Here is a 13,932-nt window from a genome sequence, read left to right on the forward strand (position 1 = left end):
TTCCAGATCTCTAATAAATTTACTAAAGAAGTAATAAAATTAAACTAATTAAGAGTCCAAGAAAATCATCTTAAATACATTTGAATCTTTAGACCACATAAGAAAATTATGAACAAAAAGAAATTATTTTGTACACTCACGTTTAACTAACTTACTAAATAATAGTATTACTTAGCAGCAGATACATATTTATTTATATTTTTTTTCTTAATCATATTTTTAAGATGCTTGTGGAACACGCCAATAGTTTCCATATCAATGATTTGCGCAAAATGAAAATTAATTTATAAAAGCTGGTAGCATCACATTATAAGACAGCAGTTGCATTTAAGATACTTTAATATCGATATCAGCCAAAAAGAGCTGATTAAAATTATCGATCAACTCACCAAAAAACCAATTTACCAACAACCATCCATCGTCCACATCACCCACATTGAATGTTTTTAACTTTTTGAGAAAGAAAACCGAATAACAAGTGAAAGGATTAACACGATTTTTTATAATAAAAGATCTGTTATAAGATCGCCCAGTGTTGAAATATTTTATAGAACAACCGAACGAATGTAAACGGATTAAAAGTGTTCAAAAAACAAAATGTCAAGTGAAAAGCAATTAAAATGTTTAATATTTGTAGTCTGTATTATGGTGACAATTCTACCAGTTACCTTGGCACACCGAAGAACCCACAGGAGTACAAAAACAGTAGCATCAACGGCTTCGGCGACGTCAGCGAAAACTACCAATACAGCCTCTTCACAAACGTCCACTTCCTGGTTAGGGCCGGAATTTCAGATAATACGACGTGTATATGACGACTGTCAGGCTAAAAATGATTTCATGAGCTGTTTAAAGCATAAAGCACTGACGGGTCTAAGCAGGGCCATCGAACAAGACTCCATAAAAATTGTGGATGGTGTGGTGTTGGAGAAACAAAATCACACAGAGGAGGAAAGCATCATAAGTGCGTTAACTGATGCCAGAGCTTTCAATAGTTTAGCTCCACTGGATCGGGCTCTTCTGTCAAAAATCGATAAATTAGTGCGTACTCATTCTCTTAAAGTGGATATGAGCACTGCTCGTTATGGTGGTGGAGAAGGAGGTGGCGGTGGTGGCCATGAAAGTCATCATGAAAAGAAGCAGAAAAAGAAGGAAAGTGGCGGTCATGTCAAATATGTTATTGCAGCTCTTCTAACAGCTATGGGCATAGCCGGTCCCATAGGTCTTAAAGCTTTGGCTGCCATTGCCGGCAAAGCTTTAGTCATAAGTAAAGTTGCTCTAACTATAGCCGGTATTATCGCATTGAAAAAGCTCTTCTCTCAGGATCATCATGAGGAAACTAGTTTTCAAGTTCATGCCGGTGAACACAATAGGTAAAATAAATTGTTGGCACTCTAACTTGTATTAATCAAAAATAATGCTACAATGGTTTTTTATCCTCATTTCAGACGCAATACTTATGTCATACGTCCTGTGCCTAAACCTGGCGGAATACCAGCGGCTGCTGGCGAAACTCCTGTCGTAGATCCTTATCGTTATTATTATGAGTATCATTGAATTGTAGTCATGGACCCGGCATATAGAAGTCATTTATTTAGTTTTAAGTTGTAACGTATTTATAGAAATCAAAATATTCAGACAGCTAATATACCAAAGATTCAATTCAAATAAATTGCATGAAGTTTGTAGGCAAATAATAATTGTACCTATTTTAAATAAACGAGTAATTCAAATTCTTAATAATATGGAAACAATTTTTATTTAAACTTCTTGGGCAGCATCATTAAAAGTAAGTCAAATATTTTTAGGAGCTTGCTAAAAGAGATATAAGTAAATCATATAGAAAAAATAAAAAAAATTTAAACAGATGCCTGTTTTTCATCAAAAACTAATTAATTTAATTAATTTTCTGTTAAATATAAATTTATTTTTCACGTAATAATCAAATCTGCTTTATTAAGCCCCATTTTCACGACTCACTGTAGGGTAATAAATATGTATCTCCTAAACTAGTGTCCGATTGCAAAATTATGTATGGACGAACCGTATAAGAGGACATAGATAGACTTTAAGAAAATTAAATTTGTGATGATCTGTTAGAATACAGGGAGATACAGGGTGTCAAAATTGAGCATATCGGGTTAGGAAAACTTTTTCCAGCTTGTAACTTGTACAAATATATGTAATAGACAGATTTCAATTAATAAAACTTTGTTGTAAAGGAAGTGGTAGTTCAAATATCTTCGGTAATGAATGGATTTTCAACTATTTTTCTAATAAATTCCGAAATACCACGTAAAAAGTTTTTTGGTAAATAATCAAAGTCAAACATTTGAAATGAGTTTGAAAAATAGCAACATTTTGATAAAAATATTTCTCAGAGATGTTTAAAAAAATTTATAATATTTTGACATATTTAGTAAGAACTGGCTTATTTTGAACTGTCTTATTTTGAACTGTCTTATTTTGAAGCCAGTTCTTACTAAATATGTCAAATATGTATTATCAATTTTCTTAAATCCTATGTCCTCTATATCCACTATACCATTTTGCAATCGGACCACTACTTTAGAAGATTCAGATTTATAACCACATTTTTTGCGATTGAACCCAATGTGCGACTTCTGATCATTTATTAACTTAAAGTTATACTCTCTGTTAAAATAATTAATTATGAAAACTGTCAGTATAAATTTAGGTTAAACAAGTAAGAGAGCTATATTCGGCCGTACCTTCACGTACCTTCACCAAATTATACTTTAAAATACAAATTTTAAATATTTTTAGGTGAACAAAATAATTTTTTTTTTAATTTTTTGGAAAAAAAAAATTTTGAAGTGCTATTTTAAATATTTAAAAAAAAAATTATATTTATTATTTTTTGTTTTAAATTTAAAAAAAAAATATTGAAAAAAAAATCGGGTTAAATTTTTTTTTTGCGATTTTGACCCATTGTTGTTGGTCCAACTTACTATGGTCTTATATACGTCGCACGGTGGCTCATATATCAATTTCATCGGCCAAAAGTCCAACTTTTTGTTAACTCCGATTTCAAAAATTTTAATGCCATTCAATAGTAAATACATTGGAACTAAGGTAGCCAAAAAATTAGATAAATTGTGCGAGTGGTGGCATGCTATTAAAGTCAAATATTTTATGTCATTTTATAAAAAATGCGATTTTTGTAAATTTGATCAGAAGTAAATTATCATTACTAGCAAACTATTATCGATAATTGGGTGATTTTTTGTTTGTTATATTGGTAGGATAATAGTTATTAAGAACTGGTATGTATGTATCACTGTATCGTTTATACATGATGAGTTATTATTTTTTTTCTCAGTTACTATATTTTAGTCAAATTTGAATTTTAGTGCTTAGGGTCAAAAGGTGTTAAACAAATTTTACTACCAGGAGAAAGGCCAAAGTGTCCTTTTTAACGCCATATATATATACTTGTTGACCTGTTTGTTGAACACTTTTTTCATTTGAATGAAATTACTCCCAAATTTGTTTCTATTTTTATTTTACCTGTTCATATGATTGGGGCAAAGTACAAGTCACAATTTTCAAGATATTGCTATAAAATTTGGTACATACGTTTTTTTTCGGCCCAAGGACGTAGCCTATCGAAACTGACTGAAATCGGTGCATTATTTCACATAGCACCCAAACAAAGGTTCTCCCGAAATTATATTTTATCGGTCGTAAATGGTTAATTTATATAGGTATCAACACAAATTTTGCTCCAAATAAGTTTTATATAAACTGAATTAATGTCACCTAATTTTAAGATGATCGGTCCATAATAAGTCATAGCTCCCATATAATGCCCGCTTCCAAAAATCACTTTAACGAGCATAAATCTATTAAAACTACAGGTATAAACATAAAATTCAACAGAAATAAACTTCATATGGACATAAATCACACGAACAAATTTCATGGCGATCGGTCGATAATAAGTCATAGCTCCCATATAAGGCCCGCTTCCGAAAATCACTTTAACGAGCATAAATCTCTTAAAACTGTTGCTATAAACATAAAATTCAACAGAAATAACATTCATGTAGACATAAATCACACGATCTAATTTCATGGCGATCGATCCATAATTAGTCATAGCTCCCATATAATGCCCTCTTCCGAAAATCATTCACGAAAATAAATTATATTGTAGGATATTATATGGTCGAGCTTGACCGAACATACTTCCTTACCTGTTTTTATCTACTTACAACTTTTTTATGAGTAAAGCTGAAAAAATCCGAATTTTCATACTAAATGCTATAAAAATTTAAAAGTTCAACTTTAACTTTAAATTTCTCACTGGAGAAAAACTCAAGAAGTTATCTGTCCATCAAAAAAAAAAAGCTAAAATATCTTTATTGGTTCAAAAGTTACAGAGTTTTGGCCGATGAAAAACGATAATGAGCCACTGTGCGTCGGTGCAAAGGTCTTTAAAAAATCTATCATTAGATATCCATATTGTCTATATTAATGCGATATTTGTTGCGATTTTGATCTTGAAGATGAATTTTTTTTGATTTTAAAAATTTTTTGGAAATAGAATTTATGACAAAAATTTTTTAGATTTAAAATAAATTTGGGTTAAAAAATATTTTTCCCGATTTTGACCCATTGTTGGTCCAACTTACAATAGCCTTATATACATCGTTGCAATTGACTATAAAATATATATCATGATATCCATATTGATGACTTAGTTAGTAATCCAGATATAGATAAAAAATAGGCCAAATATCGAGGTCCCGGTCCTTATATCTCAGCCATTTGTGGGCCGATTTTGTCGATTTTAAATAGCAACCGAGCCGGAAGAATTCCTGATATATTGATGTATGAAAGCTATTTGTGGGCTACGAAAAGTGGATTTCAACATACAGACGTACATGGCTATATCGACTTCGCTATCTGTAACGATCCAGAATATATATTTGTGTGCACTCAAATGAAAAATATAGAAATTACAAACGAAATGACAAACTTATATATACCCTTGCCACTCATGGTGAAGACTATAAAAATAGGTAAAAAATCGATATAGTCGTGGATATATTGATGTATCAATCATGTATATAAGTTATTTCGAACTTCAGAGTGTAATATTCGGCTGTGCCGAAAATTTGGTAAAAAGACTTAGGTTAGGTTCATAAAAATAGTTTATGTCAAATTTTATCACGATATTAATTATTATAAAACAATTATATATAAAACCTAGTAAATGTTGGCCGATTTTCGCCTCATAAGATTCTAAGACGATATGGCAATGACCGTCCATCTGTCTGTTTAAAACACGAAAGGAGCTGGCCAAAACGAAAGGAGCTAGATGGAGGAGTTGACATTTTCAACAATACTCTTTCTTGATAATGTTTGTTTGGTATTGAAAATGGGCAATATCGGTTCTAAATTCCGGAGGAATCTAAGTTGGTGAGTGATTTTTTGGGGAAATTGGATGATGTAGTTAACGAGGATGCCCTCTTAGATTCGCACCAAGAGGAGTCAACGCAACAATCGTCCCCAAAATCGGAGATGGGGGTCAAATGTTTGAATATGAATATAATAAAAATGCATCAATTTATCATTTATTGATTTTAGTCCAAATTTTAAAAACCTGTTAACTGATTGATATAAACCGGTTAACCGAAAAGAAACCTTACAGGTTTTGATGGACGCTCATTTCCCTGGCTGTGTCCCTCAATACCGTAATATTGCGGAACTTTCCGTTGAGCCTTTTGAAGTCTTAATTCTCATAAACGAGATTAGACTGAAATGAGCCCTGCGTACATTTGACCCATACAAATTTGTTGAAAAATCGAGCACAAAGAATAGGCCTACAAACTTCACTTATCCATTGTAGCACTGATAGTGGACTTTCAAGAAGGTACAAAATCCCCTCCTTCCCATTACAGCGCCTTAACGGAGTGGAACTTAAGTTAGGTATCATTCTAGACTCCAAGCTATCCTGGAGCCCGAATAACCAAATGAGAGCGTCCAAGGCAGCTATAGCTATTTATGCCTGCAGATGTGCCATTGGGAAGACTTGGGGAACAAGCCCTATGCGAAATGGCTTTTTGACATGATGGTAAAGCCCATACTAATAATGTACGGAGCACTAGTATGGTGGAAGGCTCTAAGTAAATCCATCTACTGCGGGATGATTGATTCTAATCTGGAGTTATTCTGGGTGCCGGGTTACTCTTGTGTACTTGGCAATGCTATTGCGGACTGGCCAAGAAAGGCTCTCGTCTGCAAGCTGACGAGATCTATCTTTTGGTCGTTCTATCGCTATCGTGCTGTAAATCACTCATAACTACAGCGTAAGTTTTTTGAGTCTGCTCAGCTCAGATGGTATAGTTTGACAACTTGCTCGATATAGAGGCTCACATGACCCGTTTTTGACCATAATATGTCAATGTGCCTCACGGGACTACCACGGCTACGAATTTTGATATCCGTACTTTCTGGGCACTGCATTCTAGGAGACTGAACAACAACACTCCATACAACAATGACTTTTGTAGAAGTTGCCATGGTAAGGAAGAGGAGGAAACGGTTCTGTCTTTTGCTCTGCTCTATCGGGGGCACGGACTACGACAATGGGTAGTCATTTTTTTCGCTCATTCGAGCGTCGGGATGGTTCAGCATTCCGACATGTGAAGGACCTGAGCATGATCCTTAGGGTATCACGAAGAGTCCAATTCAAGGACCCAAGTGAGCTAGCTGGTAATACTGGCAGCCTAACACCTAACAACCTATGACCCCTAATAGAGACATATACAGAATCTCCGTAATGTGGCAATGGCATAATTTATTAAAATTGTGGAAAAGCTTGCTTGTTTTTTGGTAGATTAGATACCACCATATCTGACCCAAATGGTGCGAGCGCATTTTTAGTCGACTTTTTATTGAGTACTCCGAGAGAAAGACAAGACGAAAAGAAGTATTGTTCGCAAACTACACGACTGCTAAATGCAGCTCTTCTCCTCCACCAATTGAACCGCCAACTATCAGCAGCTCATCTCAAGCATAAATTCCGCAAGATGCACCATACAGCATTCATTATCCGCTATAATAACTCGGATCGCATATGCTTAAATCAGTATAGAGACTTCCTTTCTGTGACACTTTCGACACTTTCATCTTCTTATACGATGATGATCAGGCGTAGATATTACTGAAACTACGCCAAATTCTACGATGGAAGATACGCCACAACCTCTAATTTCAAAACAACCTTTTTTCAACTTAATTTGAAAACATTCCGTGGTGCGAGTCACAGTTGCACAACATTTGGCCCTGTGAGGCAAGTGTTGATGATAGCATGGATTCATAAAAATAATGCCATAGTTTCAGTTGTTTGTTGGTCTATCGCTGTTATGAATGAGCACTACACGTTATCATCTTTGAGTGGTTTCCGCTTGTTGATCTGTTGTTGCTTATACATTTTTTAGCTGCTCGGTATAAGTACCGATACGATAAGTGACTACCTGCTCTTCCCTAGCTCTGCTTTGTCAGTCTTGCTTGAGTTAAGCAAAGCTCTTTCTTTCTTCCTATCAAGCATAAATAAGCGCCACGTCTCACAGAGACATAGATGATAGATGGATGTCTTCATACATTTTTGTGCAAAAATTATATGAAGTGGTCGTAGAGCATTGAAATTTGGCACCGAGAATTATATGGACCAAATTTTTCGCATTAAATTGTTGATATCCAAGCAAAAGTCTAGAAATTTGGTAAATCAATTTTTTGAAACAAAAAAAGAACGAGTTTCAATAAAACCGGTCACGCACACCGCCTACGAAACCGATACAGATAAGAATTTTTTGGATATTTCGTTTATTATTCGACAAAAAATTTTAAGTTTTCATCCTGTTCCGAAAACTTCCTTTCATTTTATTAAAACAACAACTTGGGGGATACAGGGCTACATTATTATGTGGATGTCGATGATTCTTTCAAGGGGTTTCAGCAAGAATGATGATAGACTTATTGGTCTGAAATCTTTTGCTTTGGTGTGTGACACTTTCCCTCCTTTCGGAATGAATGTCACAGTGCATTCGGTCCACCGTATTGGTATGTACGACCATGCAAGACAGGCATGATAAATATTCATCAGCCAAGAAGTGACTAGATCTATATTATTCTGTAGATCAGCGGGTATTATACCATCTGGGCCCGGAGACTTGTAAGAGTCAAAACTCCGTATGGCCCATTTTATCAAATGTTCGTCAATTATAATTGACGGATTTGTCCGATTGTTCGGTTGGAATGCACTAGCCATGTCTGGAAGCAAGTGTCTCCAGTGTCTCATGTCCAGCAGTAGTCCATCTACCATCCTGTTTCTGAATATAACCTTGAACAGTTGGTGTTTTCGACAAGATCTTGCGTAGATGATTTGTCTCAGAGGAACTTTCGATGCCGCTGCAGAAATTCCTCCAGGACTTACGTTTCGCGCTTCTGACCTGATTCTTAAATTTGTTCAACATAGACTTGTACATTGACCAGTTGCCTGATCTTTTCACTACGCCTAGTGTTCGCTATGTCTAAAGACCACCATGGAGGTCTTACTTTTCCTCTGCGTGGGGAAAGAGGGAATGCATGTATGTCTTGTGGCCTCACTAAGAAAAAGTGTGAGCTTTTCCACAGTGCTTTCAATGTCCCTGGTATCACCCTTTAAGAGGGGGTGAGGGAAGTAAACCATAAAGGATCCGCCTATGATTATCCCATTTTGGTTTTCCTCCTATTTAGAAAATGCTTTTCCTTTTCAACTTCCAATTCTATTAAGAATGTCAGATACCTATGATCCGACAGAGAGCAATCATCTGAAACCTTCCAATTCCTTATGAGTTGCGAGTGGCTTGCACTGACAAGCGTAAGGTCCAGAACTTCCTGCCTATTTGCTATCACGAAAGTAGGTTCTGAACCTCGATTGATAACTACCAGATTAAAGTCTAATATGAAGTCTAGAATGTACTCACCTCGTTCGTTTATATCTGAGCTACCCCAGATTGTGTGGTGAGCATTTGCGTCAGCTCCGATAATTACCGGAGTTCTGGCCTGGTTTGCGGCACGCATCATATTAGATACCAAGTTGTTTGGTGGTGGTTCAACCTGGTCGTGCGGCATGTAACTTGAGAGCAGCCACACCTTACCTGCACCTGTCTCCCAAGCAGCAGCTACTGTATCTTCATCGCTATAGTCAGGAAGAATGAAGATATTAAGATGGTTCTTAGCCAAAATACAAGATCTTATTACCTGTGCGTCTTATGTACAATAGTTTGTACTCTTTGGCGTTGAGTCCACGTATTTCACCATATCCTGCGGAGCGTCCAGTTTAATACCGGAAGTTTCGGGGTCGAGCTTGTCGTCACCACGGTAGATGCGCAGTTTGATACTATCGAATCCTTGCCTCTCACGTAGTGGCGCCAAGGATTCCTTGTTAAAGACTACGACCACCTTTCTGTGCGCACCTTCAGGAGCGGAAACCTTAACCACCTTCCAGTTGTGGGTTGGTAGATTGGGATTACCGCTCTGAATGTATGCCAGAACCTCCTCAGGTTCATGCGGTTCCGCCGGAAAAACTGCGACTGATCTCGGTCTGCGAGGTATCTTGTTTACCGGGATCACGTCCAGTTAAGCGCATCGGCCGACTTGGATCCAAGCCGATCGATAATGCGCATGGCGGCACGCCTTTGTACGAAAGCCCTTCTAGATAGTTCTTTGCGAATGGGGACGTTCGGTTCTGCCGTAGTGGCGGGTGAGGCTACAGTGGTTGGACCCGACTTCTGGTTCAACCAACCTGTAGCATTTTCGCAGGGACAACTGTCTTATCGACATTGTCCAATATGGGGGTTATTTATTTATCAGCATACATAGGTTTCCCCTGCTGACCTTTTGCTGTTGTTTGTTTTTGTATTTGTTTTTTCATTCATTTTTGTTCCACGAGTGAGCGCATAAGGGGATGGACACTCCATGCATGGATTAGGCAAAAACTGTATTACAACCGACCCGTGCCCTGGCGTCGGAGGGGAGCTGTTAGCGACTGGTTTTCTTCTAGCCATTCAGGTTGACCTTACAAGTGGAGGGGGAAAGAAAGAGTAGAGAGAGGAAAGAACAGTTTTGGTCCCCTGGTTGTAACACTAAGAAAAGAGAAAGGATGTGCCAGCAATAAATAACATTATCCTAACACGAATTACATCCTACTGTGACCATTTGTTATAAAATGCATCACAGTATTATGATAGTCGGCTAACGCAGTTCCGTTTACTAACTAACCTAGCTAGCTATGTCAAGAAATTTAGACCATTTGTTAAAAATTTATCTTAAGATATTGACATAGCTTGAGCATTTGTCAAGGCTAATGACCTGTTGTCAAAACAGTATCACTAGACTAGGCAATTGCTCCCCCTATCCGCCACCTGGGACGCGTCCGATACTACCTCATTTGCAATGAACGTCCAACCAGTGTCAATTTGATTTTCAGTGTTTCCATCATCATCTGTTGATTGATTGATTTTGATCAAGAGTTTAGATAGATAGAGAGAGGTGCTTTACTGTGAGGAAGCAATGAAGTAAGTATATTTCCATTTTCCGGTAGGCTCCGCCCTAAGATCCGATTTGGGCATTGAAATAAAATTTCCTCCCATCATATCACTATTGTATTGTGTAAGTAAGTAAGTAGGTAGTATCCACGAAGATTATATATATATGTAGATTCTTCCTTCGAAGAGTTTTCGTTCGGTTGAACGGAGGAGGTGGTGCGTGCTCTGGTCGAAATCAATGGTCCTGTTGTAGAACTGTTTCCAATAAAACGTTCTTCGCGAGAAAGACGAAAGAAAAATCCAACAAAGCTGGCTCCTTGGTTTTCCAGAGTATGATGGATGATGAACAACCATGTGTCGAATGTGTCCAACGAATTTCGCAGACCCCCATCATGGTCAGATTGTATTTTAAAATCCAGGCATCATAAGTTAGTTTATTTATTAAAATTGTGAAAAAGCTTGCTTGTTGTTTGTGTATATGATAAAAATAATTAGTGGTGAGAAGTGGAAAAAGGACTTGGAAGGACACCCACCACCCACCAGCTTTCTAATTCAACAACCACCGTAAATAACTGTAAAAAAAAGCACATTGCCTACTTTTAGGATGACAAATTTGGAATGACCTTGAAAAATTTGACATAACGGTATTTGAGGTGAATTTCTAGAAATTCACCACGATTTTTTTATTCACCACGATTTTTATTCACCACACTTTTTATTCACCACACTTTTTTTTTATTCACCACAAAAAAAGCAAAAAAAATTTTTTAGCCGCCGGTGGGGGGGGGGGTTTTTTTCCTTCCGTCATCCGTCCGCCCTTCCTTCCTCCGTCTTCTTTCTGCCTCCCTCCCTCTTTCTTCATCTCTTTTCTGCTACCGCCGCTGTCGTCGTTCTTTCCTTCCTGCCGCGCAGTCGTCGTCGTCCGTCGCTCGCTTGCTGCGCTTTTTCCTGGAAAACCGGGTTCGTGGTATTTATGCGAACTTTAAAAAAAAAAAGAATTTGGGAATTTTTTCAACAAATTTCGTTCGTTTTGTCATCACTAAAAAAGTGCTGCCAAATTTTTAGCTATGCACAGCAGAGTTGTTATTTTCGTACTCACTATAAATTAGTATTAAAAGTACTCTTTCATAATAGTACATTAATTTACAACACAGCATCGGATGTCATTTTATTTATTTGTTTACATTTTTTTTTAGTTGATATTTTAAAATAAAAAAACACATTGATCCAGTTATGGAATTTCGAAACAAGGATCCAGGTGCCGTACAGTTCGGAAATTTTATAAATTACTATCAGTTCAACTCTGCCGAAGACAGACTGAAACTTTTGCCCTCAAAATACTGGCTGCCGGAAGATGGAAACCCGACTTCCGAACCCTACCTAGTCCTAGATGTTGGATGCAATTCAGGAGTATTCACACAACTATTACAAAAATACCTAAGTAGTTTAATGCCTCAACGTAAAGTTTGTGTTTATGGCATCGATATTGATGAAGCCTTAATTTCCCGTGCCAAAGTGGACAATTCCAATTGCAAAGAGATTATTTCATACGATTGTGTCGATGTCATGGATAATGAAGCCTTTGAAAAAGTACAACAGTTTCTAAAGCTCAATAATAGAACGAATTATGATGCTGTATGTTGTTTTTCCATTACCATGTGGATACATTTAAATCATCACGATGTCGGACTGCAAGATTTTCTTCGGAAATTGGCCAACATAGCCAAACTATTTATAGTCGAACCCCAGCCTTGGAAATGCTATCAAACTGCTGAACGAAGACTGAAAAAGTCAGGGGAAGTTTTTCCATTATTTCCGGAACTTAAATGGAGATCACAAGTAGAAAGCGAGATTGAAAACTATTTAGAATTGACATTGCAGAGGCAAAAAATTTATGAATCTATTCCCACCAAGTGGCAGAGAAAGATTTGTTTTTATAGATAATAGCAATTCTTTTAATTTATGTACATAATAAATTATGTTTTTATACAAATTACACAACAAATTTTTTTTTATAATTAAAAAATTAAATTATTTTCTAGAATTCCATTTTTTAACTGTATTGTTTCGAAAATCGTTATGAAGTTAGAAATGCTTGCAATATTATTTGCAAGGAAAAATATATTTGTTTCAGTTTTTGCTAAGAAAAACCTTTTTTTAGTTGTAATAAAATCATTATCGAATTTGAAATTCGAAAATATTTTCTTTCGAATATATATAAAAAAAATATATAAAAACCCATTGTAGAATAAGCAAGGTACAATTATTAAAAAGTACGTTCTCAATTATACATTCCCTATAACGTCAAACAAAAGAAAATTAAAAAAAATTAGAAAAAAGAACAAAACGAAATGTCTAAGATAAAAATAAATTAATTAAACAAATTTTTGTGTATTTACTTTTTTTTGTGAAATATTCAATTCAAATTCAATTTTTTCCAAATAAATATGTGTTAGTTTTAATATAACGTGCAAAACATTGCGAAAACAAAATAAAAAGTGATGAGAGTAAATGTGTTATTTGACGTTGTAGGGGTAAATATTGAAAACTCTCCCTAATAATTGTACCTGGTTGGTTCTACCATGATAAAAACCTAATTTTTCATACAGAATTTGATTTATAAATCTGAAATAAATTTAAAAATTGATTATGAATAAGGGCTTGGTGGTATCAATATATCTATCTGGTATACTCATAAGAATTGGTATTTAAAATCTGCAATATTTTATATATTTCAATAATTAATATTTGATATGTTTTCCATGGCTATATAAATTTAAAGTTCTCCAGAATTTCGAAATTCGCTTTAGTATGGTTTTATATAGGTTCAAATTTCATATTTTTTAATATATGCGTGTAAAATACCTAAAATAAAACTGCAAATAACTTAGAACTGTTAGTCCGATTTTTATAATTTTTTATCTCATATTCAAGCCATATTGAATCATAGATTTTTAGTTTATTTTCTACAAATCATCAAAACAGGATATATCATTGAAAATCGTCCTTGTACAAAGGATATATCAAAAAATATATTCTCCATTTTCCAAGATAATTTAAATTTAGGGATATATAGCACTGGTTCCTCTAAAGAGAGTCAAATCAAAATTGAAAAATTTTCAGTAAAGGCATTAAACTGTTTTTATACAGTGCACCACCATAAGTGGTGAATGAGGGTATATATACATATAAGTTTGTCATTCCGTGTGTAACATTGAGAAATATTCATCGGAGACCCAAAAAATTATATATATTATTGATTGATCCTTATGAAATTCTAAGTCGATTGAACTATGTCCATCTGTAAGTGTAATAAACTCTCACGTCCAAAATACATAATGTTTATAATTTTTCTAAGCAGTTTGGTATT

The 13,932-nt window shown here is 35.4% G+C and overlaps 2 protein-coding genes across 2 annotated transcripts; both read left to right on the forward strand.

Moving 5' to 3' along the window:
* The first annotated feature begins 597 nt into the window (after nt 1-597).
* Osi21 (Osiris 21) lies at nt 598-1,717 on the forward strand. Its single transcript, XM_065502416.1, has 2 exons — nt 598-1,373; nt 1,449-1,717. Exons 1-2 carry the CDS (start codon nt 598-600, stop codon nt 1,555-1,557), a joined length of 885 nt encoding a protein of 294 aa, XP_065358488.1. The 3' UTR covers nt 1,558-1,717.
* Nucleotides 1,718-11,793: 10,076 nt separating this feature from the next.
* On the forward strand, nt 11,794-12,525 carry LOC135951082 (probable RNA methyltransferase CG11342). Its single transcript, XM_065500660.1, has one exon. The coding sequence runs from the start codon at nt 11,796-11,798 to the stop codon at nt 12,504-12,506; it is 711 nt and encodes a 236-aa protein (XP_065356732.1). The 5' UTR covers nt 11,794-11,795; the 3' UTR covers nt 12,507-12,525.
* The last annotated feature ends 1,407 nt before the right edge of the window (nt 12,526-13,932 follow it).

This window comes from Calliphora vicina, chromosome 2, assembly GCF_958450345.1.
Source record: "Calliphora vicina chromosome 2, idCalVici1.1, whole genome shotgun sequence".
NCBI classification, from domain to species: Eukaryota; Metazoa; Arthropoda; class Insecta; order Diptera; family Calliphoridae; genus Calliphora; species Calliphora vicina.